At 66.3% G+C, this 16,602-nt stretch overlaps 1 protein-coding gene across 1 annotated transcript; it reads left to right on the plus strand.

The window, feature by feature from the left end:
• Window positions 1-448: 448 nt before the first annotated feature.
• On the plus strand, window positions 449-12,442 carry ADAM8 (ADAM metallopeptidase domain 8). Its single transcript, XM_060033503.1, has 24 exons — window positions 449-575; window positions 1,729-1,832; window positions 2,698-2,774; window positions 2,933-3,011; window positions 3,107-3,183; window positions 3,348-3,531; window positions 3,840-3,902; window positions 3,980-4,048; window positions 4,348-4,517; window positions 4,615-4,696; window positions 5,004-5,152; window positions 5,265-5,442; window positions 5,700-5,789; window positions 5,877-6,066; window positions 6,162-6,243; window positions 6,550-6,709; window positions 7,145-7,222; window positions 7,847-7,931; window positions 8,612-8,726; window positions 9,250-9,436; window positions 9,897-9,962; window positions 10,142-10,195; window positions 11,470-11,547; window positions 11,896-12,442. The coding sequence occupies exons 1-24, from the start codon at window positions 530-532 to the stop codon at window positions 11,944-11,946; spliced, it is 2,514 nt and encodes an 837-aa protein (XP_059889486.1). The 5' UTR covers window positions 449-529; the 3' UTR covers window positions 11,947-12,442.
• Window positions 12,443-16,602: the final 4,160 nt, after the last annotated feature.

Genomic DNA, 16,602 nt, shown 5'->3' on the forward strand with positions numbered 1-16,602 from the left:
GTGTGCTCCCCTTGCCCAGTCTCCCCAGTGAGGCCTCAGGAGCCTGGGAGCAGGGCTGCTGGAGCTTGCGCACGCCTCACTCGCAGCAGGGCCTCCACTCCCACCCCCACCCCCGGCGGGGCCCCCCGGGCAGCCCCAGCCTGTTTCCTCACCTGCATGGGGGATGCAATTGCAGGAGTGGCCCAGGTTAGTCTGTCCACCTGCCCTGCTTAATTCAGTCCACGTTGACAAAACTGTGTGCTGAACACTGGATACGGGACACTGTCCAGGAGCCCCAGGGGACCAGAAGGAGACCGGGGAGGCGGGGTGGGGGCGGGACCGCGCCCTCAGGTGCCCAGGCCCGGCCCTTCCCGGCCCCGAGGGGCTGATTGGCCACGGGCAGGGGGCTGGTCGCTGGGGCAGGGCGGGGCGCGAGGGCAAGAGCCTCAGAGGCGAGGGCAGGACCAGAGCCAGCCTGAGCACGGAGCACCTTCTCCCCAGCCCCCCGGAACCGTGGGTTCGGATCCGGACCCCGCCCGCACCGCCCACCATGCACGGCCTCGGGCTCCTGCTGCTTGCTGCGCTGTGGCTACAGGGTGAGTGCAGGGCGTCTGGCTCTGGCTGGTCCGGTCGCCTGGCCCCCTGCTCCCTGCGCGGGGCTCTGGGCTGGTCTCTGGGATTCGGCGGCGCACAGGTGGCCAGTCGGTGGGGAGGCCCTGGGCGGTGCACACACGGAAACTTCAAAAGGGAAGTGCGTGGGGAAACGGCCACCTGGGCGTTTTCTGCGTTGGAGGTGGGGACCGGCTGGGACAGAACAGGGTGGAGGACCTGGCTGCTTCGGCCCCATTCCGGGGCTTCGGGAGGATTGCCCACCTCCACGGGGAGCCCCCAGCTTGGCAGGGAGGGGAGGACCGAGGAGCAGTGGCCTGGAGCCGAGGGGTTGGGGGCACCCCAGGGGGTTGTTTTGCCACATGGGGACCTGCCTCTCCTCTGGGGGAACTGACTGTGCTGCTGGCCTTGGCCCCCACCCTAGCTCCTGAGAGCCTCCTGGGGTTCGGGGGGGAGGGCACTTACGGGGCAGGCCCTCTGCACGGCCTTCACTCCGGGAGGTTTGCCAGATAGCCGTTACGGAGACACAACCATTAACACCTTGAAAGAAGGAGAAAAGAGTCACCTGGGGAGTAGGTCTCCATCTCTGGGCCTGGGCTGGGTCCCTGCTGTCTGTTGCTGGATACGGGGCAGCTTCTAGATCTGGGCTGGGTGAACCCTGCGGAACAGGGCTGCCAGTTCCCTGTTAGACGCGGTCACGTGATTAGTTGGGATGAAAAATGTCAGCTCTAAGCCCTGGACGGGCAGACCGGCCCCCCCCCGCACCCTCCACCCCTCCCCCCGCGTCCCCCACCCCTCCCCCCGCCCAGGGCCTGTGTGTGTCCTCGTTCTGAGGGGGAGGGGGCATCCGGGTCACCCCAGGGTCTGGGAGGCAGCCTGGTGGGCTCCTGGAAGGGCAGGCGCTGGGTGGGGTCTCCGTGCACTGCCAGGCGCAAGTCTGCCCGACCCCACCCAGGGCAGGGGTCCTGCGGCCTCTTTCACGCAGAACCCCACTTGGGCTGGGCAGCCAGGGCTCAGAGTCTGCGGTCCCCACGCTGTCGGGCGATTCCCCAAGAGGAGGTGCCGGCGCACAGCAGGCTGGGAAGGGACCCCCAGGGCGGGAGGGTGCCCTGTGCGCCTGCTGACCCCCCTCTCCTGCAGAGGTTGCCCCCAGGGCCACCCTGCCCCACGTGGAGCAGTACGAGGTGGTGAGGCCCCGGCGCCTGCCAGCACCCCGCACCCGCCGAGCCCTGCCCTTCCACTTGGTAAGCCTGGGCGGGAGGCTGGCCTGGGGGTCCCTCCCTGGCCCCTCAGAGCCCGTTTCTGTCTGTGAGCAGGGTGATAGCTCCCCGTGTGCCCAGCGAGCTGTGAGGGGCCGCCTTCCTCCCTCCCCGCCCCCCCCCCCCCCCCCAGGCCTCACCTTCTTCTTCCATCCTGCCCACCCTTGGGCAGGGCCACAGCCGCCCCGCCTCGGGGTGGGGGGTGCCGGCCGGGCCGCCCTGTCTTCCTTTCAGGAGCTCCGCCGGCCGCGGCCACTCCCCAGTTTCACTCCAGCGATTAGTCAGACTCCTCCAAGACTGGAGGGGATGGCTCAGCAGGGCGCTAGCTTACGCCTCTCAGGCATTTGGGGCTGGGCTGGGACTCCCCGGGGCGCCTGGGGGCACTTCTGAGACCTGAAGCGTGTGCGCCTGCAGGTGCCCAAGTGTGTGTTGAGGACAGCCCCGTCCTGACCTCAGGGTGCGGGCACAGCGCACGGTGTCCTAGGGGTCAGCTGCGGCTGGGGGCGCCCCGCCAGTCGGGCCCTGGGCTGGAAGGGGTGGGGCCTCGCAGGGGCGGGTCACCTCTGCCGCCTGGGTTCTAAGGCTGCCTGTCAGGGGCTGTGTCCCCCCTCCCCTTGCTTCCCGGTAAGGGTCATTCTTCTTCTCCCCGTGTGGACTTGTGAGGAAACCACCGAGGCCTGAGGCACCCGAGGCGGTTCTGGGTGGAGCTCCCCACCTGCCCACTGCCTCCGGTTCGACCCGAGGCCCCACCTCCCCCTACTGGCCCTGTGCTACCCACCCCCAGGTTTGAGGTGGGCGTGGCTGGGGCAGGGCCCCTCTCTCTGGACCCCTCCCTTTTCTCCCGGCTCAGGGCCTGTACCCGGAGAGTGTGAGCTACGTCCTGGGGGCCCGAGGGCACACCTTCACCCTGCACCTTCGGAAGAACAGGTGAGCAGGGGCCTAAGCCTGCAGCCTGCTCCCATCCCTGCCCCCGACACATCTGTGTCCTGGGCATACAGCTCCCTGGCCCAGCCTCTCCTCCACACCAAAGGTGGCTTCTGGGGCAGGCAGGCGGGGCCCAGAGCATCACGGGGGCTCTTTTCCAGGGACCTGGTGGGCTCGGGCTACGTGGAGACCTACACGGCCGCCGATGGCTCCCAGGTGACAGAGCGGCTACTGAGGCAGGTGTGGCCCCCGAGTGACCCCCCCCCCAAGGCTGGCCGTGGCGGTGTGGGGAGCACGGGCACTGGCGGCGGAGCCCTCACACCCTCCTCCCACAGGACCACTGCTTCTACCAGGGCAACGTGGAGGGGCACCAGGGATCCGCTGCCAGCCTCAGCACCTGTGCCGGCCTCAGGTGGGTGCTGCCGACCAGGCGGGGTGCATCAGGACATCAGGGCCCAGCACTGTCTCACTCTCCAGCGAAGTGAACTGAGGCCAAGAAGGGAGGGATGGGCCGGGGGCACCTGCTGCCCTGGGGTCCCTCGCTAACTCAGAGCCATGGGCTTCCCTCTGCCTCAGGGGCTTCTTCCAGGCCGGCTCCACCATCCACCTGATCGAGCCCCTGGATGGGGGCGGGGAAGAGGGGCAACACGCACTGTACCAGGCACAGCACCTGCAGCAGAAGGCCGGCACCTGCGGGGTCAACGACAGCAGCCTGGAGACCATCCTGGGGCCGCGGGTCTCGGCGGCCCTCAGGCCCCGGGTGAGGGGAGGCCCTGCCCGCTGCTTCCGCGTCCGCTTGGCCCCATGCATCCCCAGACTCCTGAATGCCCTGCGAAGCGGGGGTGCTGCCTGCCGCCCCCGTGGCTGGGGTGGGCCTGGGCCTGGCTGCGCGCTGGCCGCAGAGCCAGCTCCTTAGTCTGTGCCAGAGCCCCCCCCAGCTCCCACCAAGGCTCCCCCAGCGCTGTGGGGCCAGCTCCGGGGCCTGGAGATGCTCCGTGTGCGCAGACGGGCTGAGGACAGGCGGGCTGTGGCTGGGTGGTTGACCGGCTTCTTGTCCCTACTCCTCAGAACTGGCCAGTGCCCCGAGAGACCCGCTACGTGGAGCTGTTCGTGGTCACGGACAGCACAGAGGTGCCGGGGGCAGGGGCGGGGGTGGGGTGGGTGCAGGTGGGCCGACAGGCTGCAGCTGAGGGTCTACTGTCCTCCAGTTCCAGCGGTTGGGGAGCAGAGAGGCTGTGCGCCAGCGGATGCTGGAGGTGGTCAACCACGTGGACAAGGTGGGGGCCGCTCCGCTCTGGGGGCTTCCTCTCAGCAGGGGCTGCTGGGACCCCGTGGCAGCACACACCCAGCCCAACAGAAACCCCGGTTGTAGAGGCCTGTTGGGGCACCTGGAGAGGAGGAGAGGGCTGGCCATGGGGGGCGCCCGGCTGCCAGTAGAACCATCTGCCAGGTGATGGGGGGGCTAGGACTCTGCCCTCGTGACCTGTCCCATCGCAGCGGATGCTGGGGGGACCTCTGGCCCTTGGCTGGCCTCACCGTTGGAACCTGACCCTCGGGGCTCCCTGCCCTCTGGCAGCTTTATCAGGAGCTCAATTTCCGCGTGGTGCTCGTGGGCCTGGAGATGTGGAACGGTGGGGACAAGATTCACGTCAGCACCCAGGCCGACACCACACTGAACAACTTCCTGTCCTGGCGGGTGCGAGACCTGGCGGGGCGGCACCTGCACGACAACGCGCAGCTCATCACGTGAGTGGGCGGAGGGCCACGCTGTCGCCAGGACGAGGGAGCCCCCAGGGGAGGCGGGTTCCGAGTGTCCACGTGCAGACACTGCTCTCTTTCCCAGCGGGGTCGACTTCGCAGGGACCACCGTGGGACTGGCCAGGGTGTCCGCCATGTGCTCCCAGGACTCGGGGGCTGTGAACCAGGTGCGGGGGATCCAGCTGGGTTTGCTGGACAGAGGCTGGAGCTGGCCACTGGGGGTGGGGGGGAAGGGAGTGGGGATCAGAGCTTGAGCTGGGGCCTGCGAGGGGGGGCCTCAGGACTCAGGTCCACCTGCTGGTCCCTACGCTGCCCCTGGACACCTGAGCAGCTGCCTCTTCCGAAGGATGCACTGACGCTTTAGGTTTGAAGAAGTGATGCTGGCAGGAGGGACCGCCGAGCCCCTCAGCCTGCTGGGGGCGGGCGGGGGACTGGCCACCAGAGTGACCCCAGCCAGCATGGCCCCTCCTGTAGGACCACAGCCCGAACCCCGTCGGCGTGGCGAGCACCATGGCCCACGAGATGGGCCACAACCTGGGCATGGACCACGACGAGAACATCCAGGACTGCTACTGCGCAGTGCCACGGAACGGCGGCGGCTGCGTGATGGCGGCCAGCATCGGGTGAGGCTTGGCCCCAGCCAGCCCGCCCGAGGGCCTCCCGCCCAGCAGGGGTGTCCCAGGGCACGGGCGGCTGCCCCCCCCCTTCTGATGACAGGGACTCCCCTCCCCGCAGCTCCAGCTTCCCCAGAAAGTTCAGCCACTGCAGCCGGGCTGACCTGGAGACGTTCGTGGAGAAGCCCCAGACGGCCTGCCTGGTAGACGCCCCGGACCCCGACCGGCTGGTGGGCGGCCCCGTGTGTGGGAACCGGTTCCTGGAGCGTGGGGAGCAGTGCGACTGCGGCGCCCCCCAGGTACAGGGCCGGGCCCCGCCACCACCCTCTGCTTTCTGCCCGCTGCCCACATGGGGGGCCGGTCCCCATCCACAGGCTGGGGCGACCGTTCCTGACCCCCGGGCGCCCTGCGCACGCACAGCGACACCTCCTGTCCTCTGGTACCAAAACGACTGGCAGGGCTCGTGGCGGGGAGTGACCAGACCACCCGAGGGAAGGGCCTGGGGCCAGCCCAGCGTGCAGCCCGCTTAGACCTTCGCTGTTGCCCCCGCCCCCAGGACTGTCAGAACCGCTGCTGCAATGCCAGCACCTGCCTGCTGGCCAAGGGGGCTGAGTGTGCCCACGGCAGCTGCTGCCACGAGTGCAGGGTGAGCCTGGGGTTCTGGGGCACAGCAGCAGGCGTGGGTGTTCGGGCGCCTCCTGTTCCCTGGGTGAGCTCGGCTCTGCTGAACCAGGTGAAGCCGGCCGGAGAGCCGTGCCGCCCTGCAAAGGACCAGTGTGACCTCGGGGAGTACTGCGACGGCCGGCAGCCCATGTGTCCCGAGGACGCCTTCTGGGAGAACGGCACGCCCTGCCCGGGGGGCTACTGCTACAACGGGGCCTGCCCCACGGTGGCCCAGAGGTGCCGGGACTTGTGGGGGCCAGGTGAGGCGGGCATGGGCCCTGGTCATGGGCCCCTCAGGACTGCCAGGGTGGCTGCTGGTCCTGAGTCGGAGCGCTGACCTGCTCCTGCCCCGCAGGCGCTCGGGTTGCCACGGAGACGTGCTACAGCTACAGCATCTCCACAGGCTGCAAGGGCAGTATCCCCCTGGACTTTGGCAGGTGAGCGTCCTCCCGTGGCCCGACTTCCCTGGGTCCAGGGCACGGAATGTTTCCACCAAGAGAGTCCTCTGCACAAAGGAGTCCGGGAGCTGAGTCAGGAGCCTCTCCGGGGGCCTACCTGGCCCTGCAGGACCCCCAGGCCAGAGCATGCTGCCCTTTGGGAGAGTGGGTCACTGTGGCTGGGCCGTGGACCCCTGCGGGTGGACCCAGGGCCTCACCCACAGCTCCTGGTGCGCTGAGCACGGTTGTGAGCACCGCGCAGGGGTCCCCGCGGAGCTGGCTCCACGCACGTCCCTCTGTCCTCAGGGTCAACAGGTGTGGCACTCTGTTCTGTGAGGGGGGGCAGCCCCCGGAGCGGAGTTCCTGCACCCTCACCACCTCCTCGGGTGCTTGCCAGGCTCTCGTCCAGGACAGCAGCAGCGCGTACGAGCCAGTGCCGGAAGGCACCAAGTGTGGCGAGGAGCAGGTGGGCCGGACGCGCCTCGGTTGGGCTGCTGGACCCCAGGGCGAGCTGCTGGGGCCCAGAGCAGGGCGGTGGCGGCTGGAGGAGGGCTCTGTTCTGGGGAGAAACTCGGAAGGCGCATGGGGGGTGCGGGAGAAGACCCTTCTCAGTTAATGGGTTTGAAGACTATTTGTCCTGCTAGCCCTCTGGGGATGGGCGGGGCCAGTCCTCTGTGGCCCTGGTGGCAGCAGAAGGCTGGCCGGGCAGTGCCTCTCCCCGTGGCCAAGGCCGGCCAGTAGATGGGCTGCGCGCGAGGCCACCGGGGGTGTGAAGGCTGTGGCCTGCCCCTCCGAAGCCCAGACACAGGTTTTGGGTCCGCTCTGGTTGATGGTGGAGAGCTGGGGTGCTTCAAGCAGGGGTCTAGACTGGCTGCCTACGGAGACCCCCACTGCCCTCCAGGTTTGCTGGAAAGGCTTCTGCCAGGACCTCCATGTCTACAGATCCAGAAACTGCTCTGCCCAGTGTAGCAACCATGGGGTACGTGGGTCCAGGGGATGGCCTGCCACCAGCCCTTTGGGCTTGAAAGACGCTCAGGCTGTGCTGAGGGTAGCCCAGACAAACAGAGGGCAGAGGCTGGTGCCCTGGGGCTGTGCCAGGAGCCTGCTGAGGCCTCCTGAGGCTGGAACTGACAGGGATCTGGGCGTCCCGTGTAGACACGGAAGCCCAGGTTAGTCACAGTGCTGGTGGACACGTGGGCCAGGCCGGTCTGATGTGAAGTGTCCTATTCTGAGCTCTTAGTAACCTGTGCTGTGACGCTGGGGAGGTCAGAGCTCTGAGGGCTTGAAACCGGGGGGCCTGGGGCAGTGCCCTCCCGTGTCCCCGTCTCAGGAGGACAGCCTGCCCCAGAGTTGTCCTGCCCGTCCTGCGGCGATGCCTGCTTTGCTCAGGAAGTCCACAGCGTCCCGTCAGAGCCATCCTCCCTCACCCGGGGAGGGGCTGCTGCCGTCAGCACATCTGACAAAACCTGGGTGGTGGCAGTCCCGGACCCCTAGCTTGTCCTCTGTCAGTAGGGGCCCCAGCAGAGCAGACGGCGCCTCAGTGGGCACTGGGCGGTGCGGCAGGTGGGGGTCTGGAGACCCTGATGCCTTGGTCGTCCCCCAGGTGTGCAACCACAAGGACCAGTGCCACTGCCACCCGGGCTGGGCCCCGCCCTACTGCGCAGAGCTGCTGTCTACCGTGCGCACAGGTAGGCAGGGCCCGCCCCGCCCTGCGCCTTCACACACCTTCGCAAGCCCAGGGGATCTGGCTGCGGGTCCTGCCTTTTCTCAGGCCACCTGGGAGGGGCCGAGAAGGAGGCCGTGTGCCCCTAAACCGTGAGGGGCATGTTGAAGATGTGGCCTTGCAGCCCCCGGCATCTGGACCCCAGGACCCCGAGTCCCCACCTCGGCCCTACAGGAGAAGGGGGGCCCGTCCCAGAGGGAGGGCTGCAGGGGCAACGAGGGACAGCACCAGCTCCTTGCTGGGTGCTCAGCCCCGTCCTGGGCCCGGGAACCTCGGGGCCTCCCACCCCCACAAGTGTCTTCCTCCCCAGCGGTCAGGCCTACAGGGCCTGGCCTGGCCGCACCCACATCACTGAGGGCCTGGGGCTGCCCACCACCAAGCCCTCCAGCTGGTCCCCTGAGAGCCCAGAGTGCTGGCGTCATGTACCGGTTCTCAGGGCCAAGGATCCTCAGGTGGCCCTGGCCTTCGCAGGGGGCCCAGGGCTCAGGGCTGTTGGCGTGGCCAAGGAGGGGGCGCCTTCCTCAGGCCCCTCCTTGGCCCCAGGCTGGCCTGGACATGCGCTAAGCTGCCCGCGGGCCCTCCCAGCCCCTGCTGCCTCGAGGCACATCTGGCCCTGGTGGCACCTGGCCTCCTGTGTCCCCACAGCGTCCCGGAGACGCCTGGTGGGCGTGCTGGTGCCTGTGGCGCTCCTGGTGCCTGTGGCGCTGACCCTGGCAGGCGTGGTCATCTACCGCAAAGCCCGGCGCCCCGTCCGAAGGAGGTGAGTGAGCTCTGGGCTTGCAGGGCGTCAGCGTGTGTGCACAGAGCGAGTCGCCTGCTCGCACTGCTGGAGGGGGAGAACGCGCTCTGGGCCCCCTGCCTTCGCTGACACGGGAGCAGGTGTGGGTCATGGTGACAGGTTGGTGATATGGAAACTCAGAGAGGACCCCGTCTCCCCCTTGCACCCCACCGCCCTCGGTGGACAGTGCGCTCTGAGTCTGCCCTGGGCTCTGGGTGTCCCCGGTGCCCACTCTGGGGGGACCTCGACCCCCACGCTGGCCGCAGCAGGACACACTTGCCCAGTGGCCTCCAAGTACCTCCTGCGGGCCCACCTGGACCCCAGAGTCAATGGGGACACGTGAGGCTGCCTCTCCCTCTGCGCGCGGCTGTCACTGGCGCACCCCGACGGGCAGCTGCAGCTGAGTGGGCCTCTGGCCAGGCCAGGGTTCCCACGCCCAGGAGCCCCAAGTCCCTGGGCTGAATCCTGAGGCCAGGAAGCACTGACCCATCTTATTTCTCCCCAGGAATGTGGCGCCCAAGACGGCCATGGGGCTCTCCAACCCCCTGTTCCACGAGGGGCACAGGACACCGGTGAAGGGCAGGGCCCCGGCTCCCACCAGGGGGCCCCCAGAGCCGGGCCTTTCCTCCCACCCCAGCCAGCCACCCAAACCCACGGCTTCCGCGGTGACCCCTAAGTGGCCACCTCCTGCTGTAAGCACTAGGCATCCCCAACGGGTTCCCCAGGCCACCCCCAAAGCTCAGGCCGGGATGCAGTACCCAGTGGCTTAGAGTGGCCCCCACGCCCGCCATTTAGAGGCAGAACGAGGCTTTAGGACGAGTGGTCTGAGGACCCGCAGGAGCTGGTGACAGAATTGAATCTGAGGCTCGAGGCCTCTGCAAAGTCCACCTCGGGGCGGTTTTGAGGCCCAGACGCCCTTGCTGCCATGCAGCACCTCTGTGCGTCCCCAGGGCTGTGGGAAGGGAGCATAACTCAGGGCCCTGCCCAGTGGTGGGGCAGGATGGCGCCCCCTGTGCACACACGGGCCTGTGTTCTTCCCACTCTGGGAGGGGCCGGAACCTTGGGTCCTCATCTGGGTGGGGGCAGCTCCGAAGCCAGGGCTCCCTGGAGGTGGCTGCCCTGAGACCCAGGCTCACGGCCGGCTTCCTGCAGCCTCCAGCCGCTATGTCCAGCCCACCGTCCCCAGTTCCTGTGTATACCCAGCAGGCCCCAGGCCAGGTGAGTGGGGGGCTGGCAGAGGGGCCGTCGAGGTGGCATAGAGCAGATCCTGGGAGGTGGAGGGTCTGGGGCTGGCTTTGGTGGGCCAGGGACCCTCGGGTGGTGGCCACTGCACCCTCAGGGGCCGACATGAACTGAACCCAGGGGAACTGGGGTCCTGACCTCTCCTCCCCTCCCAGCAGCTCAGACCTGCTCCTCCCACCAAGCCCCTCCCGGGGCTGAAGGCCAAGCAGGTGAGAGGACCCCCGGGGGAGGGGCACAGGGGTGTGTGGGGCTGTGGGCTCCATCGTTGTGCTCCCTTTGGTTTGAGGCTTCAGGGGTTTGGGAAGGGTCTCTCCCAAATGTGAGTCACTGCCGCCCCAGCAAGCCCCCTGCCTTTGGGCTCACTCGGGAGGCCCTCCCGCCTGTCCTGAGGTCTGGCCCTGGTGGGTCCCGTTCTTTGCTGGGAGCCCCGTGGGTACTGCCGAGGGTCCTGCGCACCTCTGGACAGGCACACGCACCGCCCGGCAGGCGGGGAGGTCACCTGCTCTGGCGAATTGTGAGGCAGGGAGACCCAGGCTCCTCTCTCCGCCCACCAGGAGCCTGGGGGGCCCGAGGCAGCCTGTCCGCCGCCGGTGTGGAGTCATCACTGGGTTGCATGGTGTCCGCAGGGCTCTAAATCTCAGTAGGGCCCGTCTTCCCTTAGCGGTTAATGTCGTGGGGGTGCATGGAGCAACGCCCGGCTGGTTACTTCCTAAACTGACCCGCGGTGCCTCTGTGAGTGGATCTCGCCTACCACAGCCGTTACTGTGGCGTTTGCTTAACGGAGATCCTCTACTTTTTGCTTTTTATTTTGAATTAATTTTAGAGTTACAACGAAGTTACAAAAATAGTCCGTAAAAAAGTCTTAGGAGGGGTTTTGACGGGCCAGACAGGGAAGGGGGTGGGCAGAGAGATTTCTGGCCACGGAACTGGTGGCAGCCAGGGAATTGTGCTGGGGGAGAAAAGTGCAGGCGACTTCTGCCCCTCTGCTCAGCAGGGACCTTCTCGGTGTGCTGGGCCCACCCTGTCCCTCTGGCGCTGGAATGAGCTGCCTGGGCTGAGCAGGGCCTCTGCTGGAGGCCTTCCGTCTCCACTCCAGCCCTGGCCCCGGGAAAGCTGAGATGCAAACAAATGCAAATTCTAGTAGTGGATCCTTTGCTTTAGAGCTTCCGAAGACCCCCACTCTGGCAATTTAAGAGCTTTTCCTGGGTCATGTTGGGGGAGGGGGGAGTTGAGGGAAGAGGGCAGGGCAGTGAGATAAGCCGATGGGCCCAGGAATGGGGGCCTGCCACATCTGGGTTTCATTCGGGGCAGTGGCAGCTGTGGGTGGGGAGGGGGTTGGGGGCACTTTTCTGTAGCGAGCTCAGCGAAGAGAAACATGCAGGCCGGTCTGGAGCAGAGCAGAGCACCCAGGGAACTTTCTAGAAGGAGCTGGGAAGTGGCGCCCTGGCCCAGCTGGCTATCAGCTGTGTCTGCCTCCTTCCAGGTCGTCAAGCCAACCTGCACTCCACCGATGCCACCCATCAAGCCCAGGGCCGGAGGGGCCCAGCCTGGACCCACTAAGGTGAGGCCCTCACACACAGGGCAGTGCCCAGCTGGCTGCCTGGGGCACAGCCCTGAGAGGGTGTAACATCCGCCCTCTACTCTGTCAGAGGACTTTTCAGTGCTTGCCGCTTCTTCCAGCTGTTACTGTGTCTTTTTCTCCACTAGTGTTAAGTACAGAAGTCTATTCTTGATAAAGCATCAGCTGTTAATACCCGGGCTGTCTCCACTCGGCTCTGAGCTCTGAGCACAGTCATATCGTTGGATGAACTGAGGATCCAAATTTTAAGAAAAGTAAATGGAAATTAGATTCAGTTGTGCTCTTCGTAGCAGATGGTTTTTAATGTCAGTTCTTTCTTCCTTTTCCAAGGGAGTTGTTGCCCCAAAGGTTGCTCTGAAACCCCCCGTCCAGAGGAGGTGATGGGGCCCGAGCTCAAAGCACCCTGGGGGGCATCTGTGCACCTGTCTGGACGTTACCTGTGATCATGTGACCTCGCCACCAGCACCGACAGACCAGCTGCCTGGCCCCAGGCCCTCCGTCCCCCTCCCTGAGGGCTGGGTCCACTGTGAAAAGTCCTAGCGGAAGAGCCAACTCCTCATGGCAAAGGTCACTCTTCAGCACCCCACGGTCACAGCCCAGGCCCTCTCCGCCCAGGACTCCGTGGTCGGGCCCTCGGCTGCTGTCCTGACCTCAGGAACGGGGGCCAGGCCAGTGCCTCCTCACCCACGTGTGTCTCCCTACTGCCCCTGGTGTCTTGTCTGGGTCTCTGGAAACCTCAGATGCACATTCAGTAGGGCTGAAAACTTTAATGAAGTTTTTGTGTTCTACGATTAAATTATTGATCAAATTCTAAATGACGGGAGATGGGTGGAAAATGTTGCATGCGAAACAATGTGGAATTTATAAGATTTAAGAGTCCAATGCTTGTTAAAATAAAACTTTCCCCTTCTTTTCTTCTGAGACTTTATCGTAAGCCCTCCTCTGCTTAAACTAAGCAGCTCGGTCCGCCCGCGCGGAGCGGGCCGCCAGCACCCAAGGTGGCCGGCGCCCCTCCCCTTCCGACCCCGCTCCGGTCTCCCGGCAACGGCCCCGCCCTTCCGCCGCCGTCTCCCGGCTCCACGGTGGGCACCGGCACGCTGGGCGCCGCCAGGCCGAGCCACCCCGGCCGCCGCTGCTGCCCGGCGCCCTCCGTGGCCTCAGAGACGCCTGGCTGGACGCACTGCCGCTCAGCCGCCGCAAAGCGCCACCTGGCCTGGGACTTCAGCGACGGCGGTGAGGGCGGGGCGGCGGCCACGACGGGGCCGGGGGCCAGGGTGACCGCCGGTTGTCCAGGCCGCAGGGCCGCCGCCCGTCAGGCGGTTCCTGGCGCTCTCTGCTCAGGGGAAGAGCGCAGCGGTCATCCCTCCCGGCCAGCAGGAGCCCCGAAGGAGATGTGCCGCTAGTCGGGACGGCCAGGCAAGGGCCGCGGCCCCGGAAGGGTCCCCGCTCTCCGGACTCCCTGCAAAATGCAGACGACCCCAGAGGCAGGGCGTGAGGGACCTCTGGAAGGAGTGGGCAGGACGTGGGAGGGGCGCTGCCTCGATGGCCCCAGAAGGAGGAGGAATGCGGCAAAGCGAGCGGCCAGTTCTGTGTTCAACCTGGCCACGGGAATTCTTCCTGTCCCCGGACCCCGCGTTCCCCGGGGGAGGATGCAGCAGACTGGGGTTCTACTAGCAGCTCCTCTGACACCACGGGCTCTCACAGCCCCCTCCCCTGGGGCGCCCACACCCTGCGGGTGCTCCCCGGAACTTCTCTCCGTCCTCATCCACCTCGGAGGCCCTGGATGACTGATGATTTAAGGAATCCAAGGGCTCTTAGCTCACCTCGCGCCCCTGCCCGCTCCACCCCAGTGATGCTGGCCGAGATTGTGAAGCTCTTCCACCCCCGGCTTGTGGACCTGCACAACTATATCCCCACCTGCAACGCGAACCAGAAGCTCGGCAGCTGGAGCATTCTCAACAGGCGGGGCTTCGCGGCAGGATTTCCGCCCCCGCCTTTTCTGCTGGGGCCCCACTCCTCACTCTCCAAGGCCGTCCTGGACGGCAGCCTCCCCACAGCCCCTCCCAGCCCCTGGGACAACTTTTCAGGCTGTGTCCCTGCTGTGGGTCTCCCTGACACTGTCCAGTCCAACCGGGGGCTCCTGGGGGCCCCCCGCCAAGAGGACAGCACTGGTCAGCTCGACACCCGCTTACGGGGCACCAGCCTTGCCCTCTGACTGCGTGACCACAGCTCTCGCTCAGCCGCCCACCCGCCAACAGTTCTGGGTGACAGGCTCTGCTCAGGCCCAGCAGACACAGCAGTACGTGGGCCCCTGCCTTCGTGGGGGCTGTACGTCTGTGGGGAAGACAGATAAATGAAGAGATGGGACCAGTGTCAGCTGTGACAAGTCACATGAGGGACAACAAGGCAGAACCCATGAGGCAGTGACAGTGAACAGAGTGGGGCTGCAGTGGGGAGGGGATGTCACCAAGGGTCCTCGGAGCACACTGCCTGTGGGGGGGGACTTATTCTGAGGAGAGAGGGGACTTTGCGGGAGGGGGAGGAGGGGTGGGCTGCCCCCCCCCCCAGAGGCGAGAGGACGGCAGCTGCAGGCGGACGTGGGGAGAGGCCAGGCTCTGAGCACTTTGGAGGTGAGCTAGGAGGACTTCCGCCCAGAACAGAGGAGACTCAGGCAAGAGGATGCGTCCTCCGCAGAGTCTCTGGGACACTTATCGGGGAGGTGGTGGCCCAGGCTGGGACTCACCTGGCCTGAAGGCACAGGGCACCATGTGTCCTGTGACCCCTGATGGGGTGGCCGGGAACGAGACGGCCACGGGTCTCTGTGGGTCCCGGGCCCTCTGCACGGAGGCGAGCCAGCCCTGCCGCCCGGCTCTGCAGGGCGGTCTGCTCTGAGGGCTGTACCCTGCTTCCTCTGTGGGAAGGTCCTCCACAAGCTGGGTTTCTGTGTCTTGGAGGAGGAGATCCGCAAGGTGGTGGCCACCACGCCTGGGGCCATCGAGCCAGTCTTGTGTGCAGTGAGGGGTAAGGTGGAGGCGGGTGAGGACCCGCCCGGCAGGGCTGGACGTGTGGGTGCCGTCCTACAGCCTTGGAACTGGCTGAGAGTAAAACCAGGAAATAGGTGGGGATGAAGCCGCGGGTCCCCACGGCCCCGGGGCCCAGGCTGCAGTGAAGTCTGGGTCCCCACGGCCCCTTCCAGCCTGACCTGTCTGCTTCCCTTTTCAGAAGCGCTCAGGCCCAGCGTCCCCCAGTGAGCCCCTCCCTGCTCCCTGTCTGTGACTGGGAGACCCAGGCAGGCCTCTTGTCGGCGACAGGAGCAGAGTCGGCCCCTCCTGCCGGTCTCCCTGCACAACGTTTGAACCCTCTGCCAGGGTTCAAACCCTTGGACCCAGGAGCCTCCAGTGGCGACACTGACAGACCACGGGTGGGGCTCACCGCCTCTGCACACGCTGGTAATGGCCAACCGCCCCCCCCCAACAAGTGGGCACCCCCGGGCCCTGTCCACTGGCCGTGCGGGGTGGCCGTCGTTCAATGGTCACCTCTCCAAACGGGGAAGCCGTTCAGAGGCACCGAGGGCTGCGCCTGGGCACCACGTTAGGCCTGACTGTGCCCCCGTGGCGCTGTGTGGGCTGAGCCCACCACCCCACCACGCCCCTGTGTGCCCCTCTCCCAGCCGGAGGCCCTGAGCTGGCGGTCGGCTTATCTCGCAGGCCTGCCGAGCCCCTCAGCGCCCTCCGGGGCGGAGACCCTTGGGAGTCAGAGGGCTCCAGAGGAGATGGGCTGCTGGGCACACAGAGGGTGGGCCCCATCTCGAGCCCTCTGTGCCCCCAGCCCCACCTCCGCTGGCCCGCGGGCCGAAGGCCCCGGGTTTGCCTTTCAGTCGGGGCCCAGCTGGCGAGCCCTGGCAGCTCCTGGACCCTGGGCTGCAGCAGCTGCTGGAGGAGGAGCAGCAGGTGCTGGGCGTGCTGCAGGAGGCAGTCAAGGTACAGGCCTGGGCGCCCCCAAGCAGCCCGGACTGGTGTGCGGCGAGGTGGTGGGGGGCAGGCGGGGCCCCTGACTGGGACCCACGTTTAGGTGGGTTATTTAAATACAGGACGTTCCGAAGATACCTAGAAGCCCCCATCCCCACGGACTGACCACCCAGCTTCACCAGTTATCAAAGCCTGGGGCCCACGAGCCAGGGGCTGCAGACTCACAGGCGATGCCACCGGATGTGCTGGACAGCAGCCCAGGGGCCATGGGGCCAGGTCAGGGAGCAGAGGCACATCCCTAAGGTGCACACCTGGTTCTGGGACGCAGCCTGGCTCTGGGGGCGCAGCCTCTTCCCCTCGCTCTCACCAAGGGTCTCCAGCATTCCTGGGTTCAGGAGGTGCTCAGGTCCCTTCACTGCCGCACAGCGACCACTGCGTGCTCCCCCAGCACCCTGGGAGCACAGGCTGCATCTTTGGGCCCAAGACAGTGGGGGGGGGGGTGGGGTGGCTGTGCAGGCTGAACATGTCGGGCCTCAGGGTCCGAGGGGTTGTCAGGAATTGTGATGACAGCACGGTTCCCGAGGGCTGCGCGGATCTCCACTCAGTTTTCTTAAGGAAGCAGGAAAGTGGTGTCATCGCGTGGTTTGCGTGTGTTGGAGAGCAGAGAGGAAGCCATGGTAGGGACGAAGCTGCTCTCTCGCGCCCATGGCCGTGGCTCTGGCCCCTGGGCTAACACAGGGGGCCCTGGCCTCCGTGGGCCCTTGAATAACATGGGTTTGAATGGCGTGTGTTTTTCAGTAGATGCACCACGGCGCTGCACTGTGTGTGCTGCAGACCCAGGGGGCGGGACTGAACGTAGAGCTGTAGGCGGGTTATTGGCTGTGCGGGGGGTGCTGTTTGGCACCTCTAACATCCCGCTGCCACTCCTCGCCGCGTTGTTCAGCTGCCAACTGTGTTTTATTTTATGAAACCCAGAGGGGAAAACCGTTCACCTGCCACTTAAGATAGTGACACAGTTAAGTGCCCTTCCCGTGACTGTCACTGATGTAAGACAAAGCAGGCGGGGGGA

This window comes from Delphinus delphis, chromosome 16, assembly GCF_949987515.2.
Source record: "Delphinus delphis chromosome 16, mDelDel1.2, whole genome shotgun sequence".
Taxonomy (NCBI): domain Eukaryota; kingdom Metazoa; phylum Chordata; class Mammalia; order Artiodactyla; family Delphinidae; genus Delphinus; species Delphinus delphis.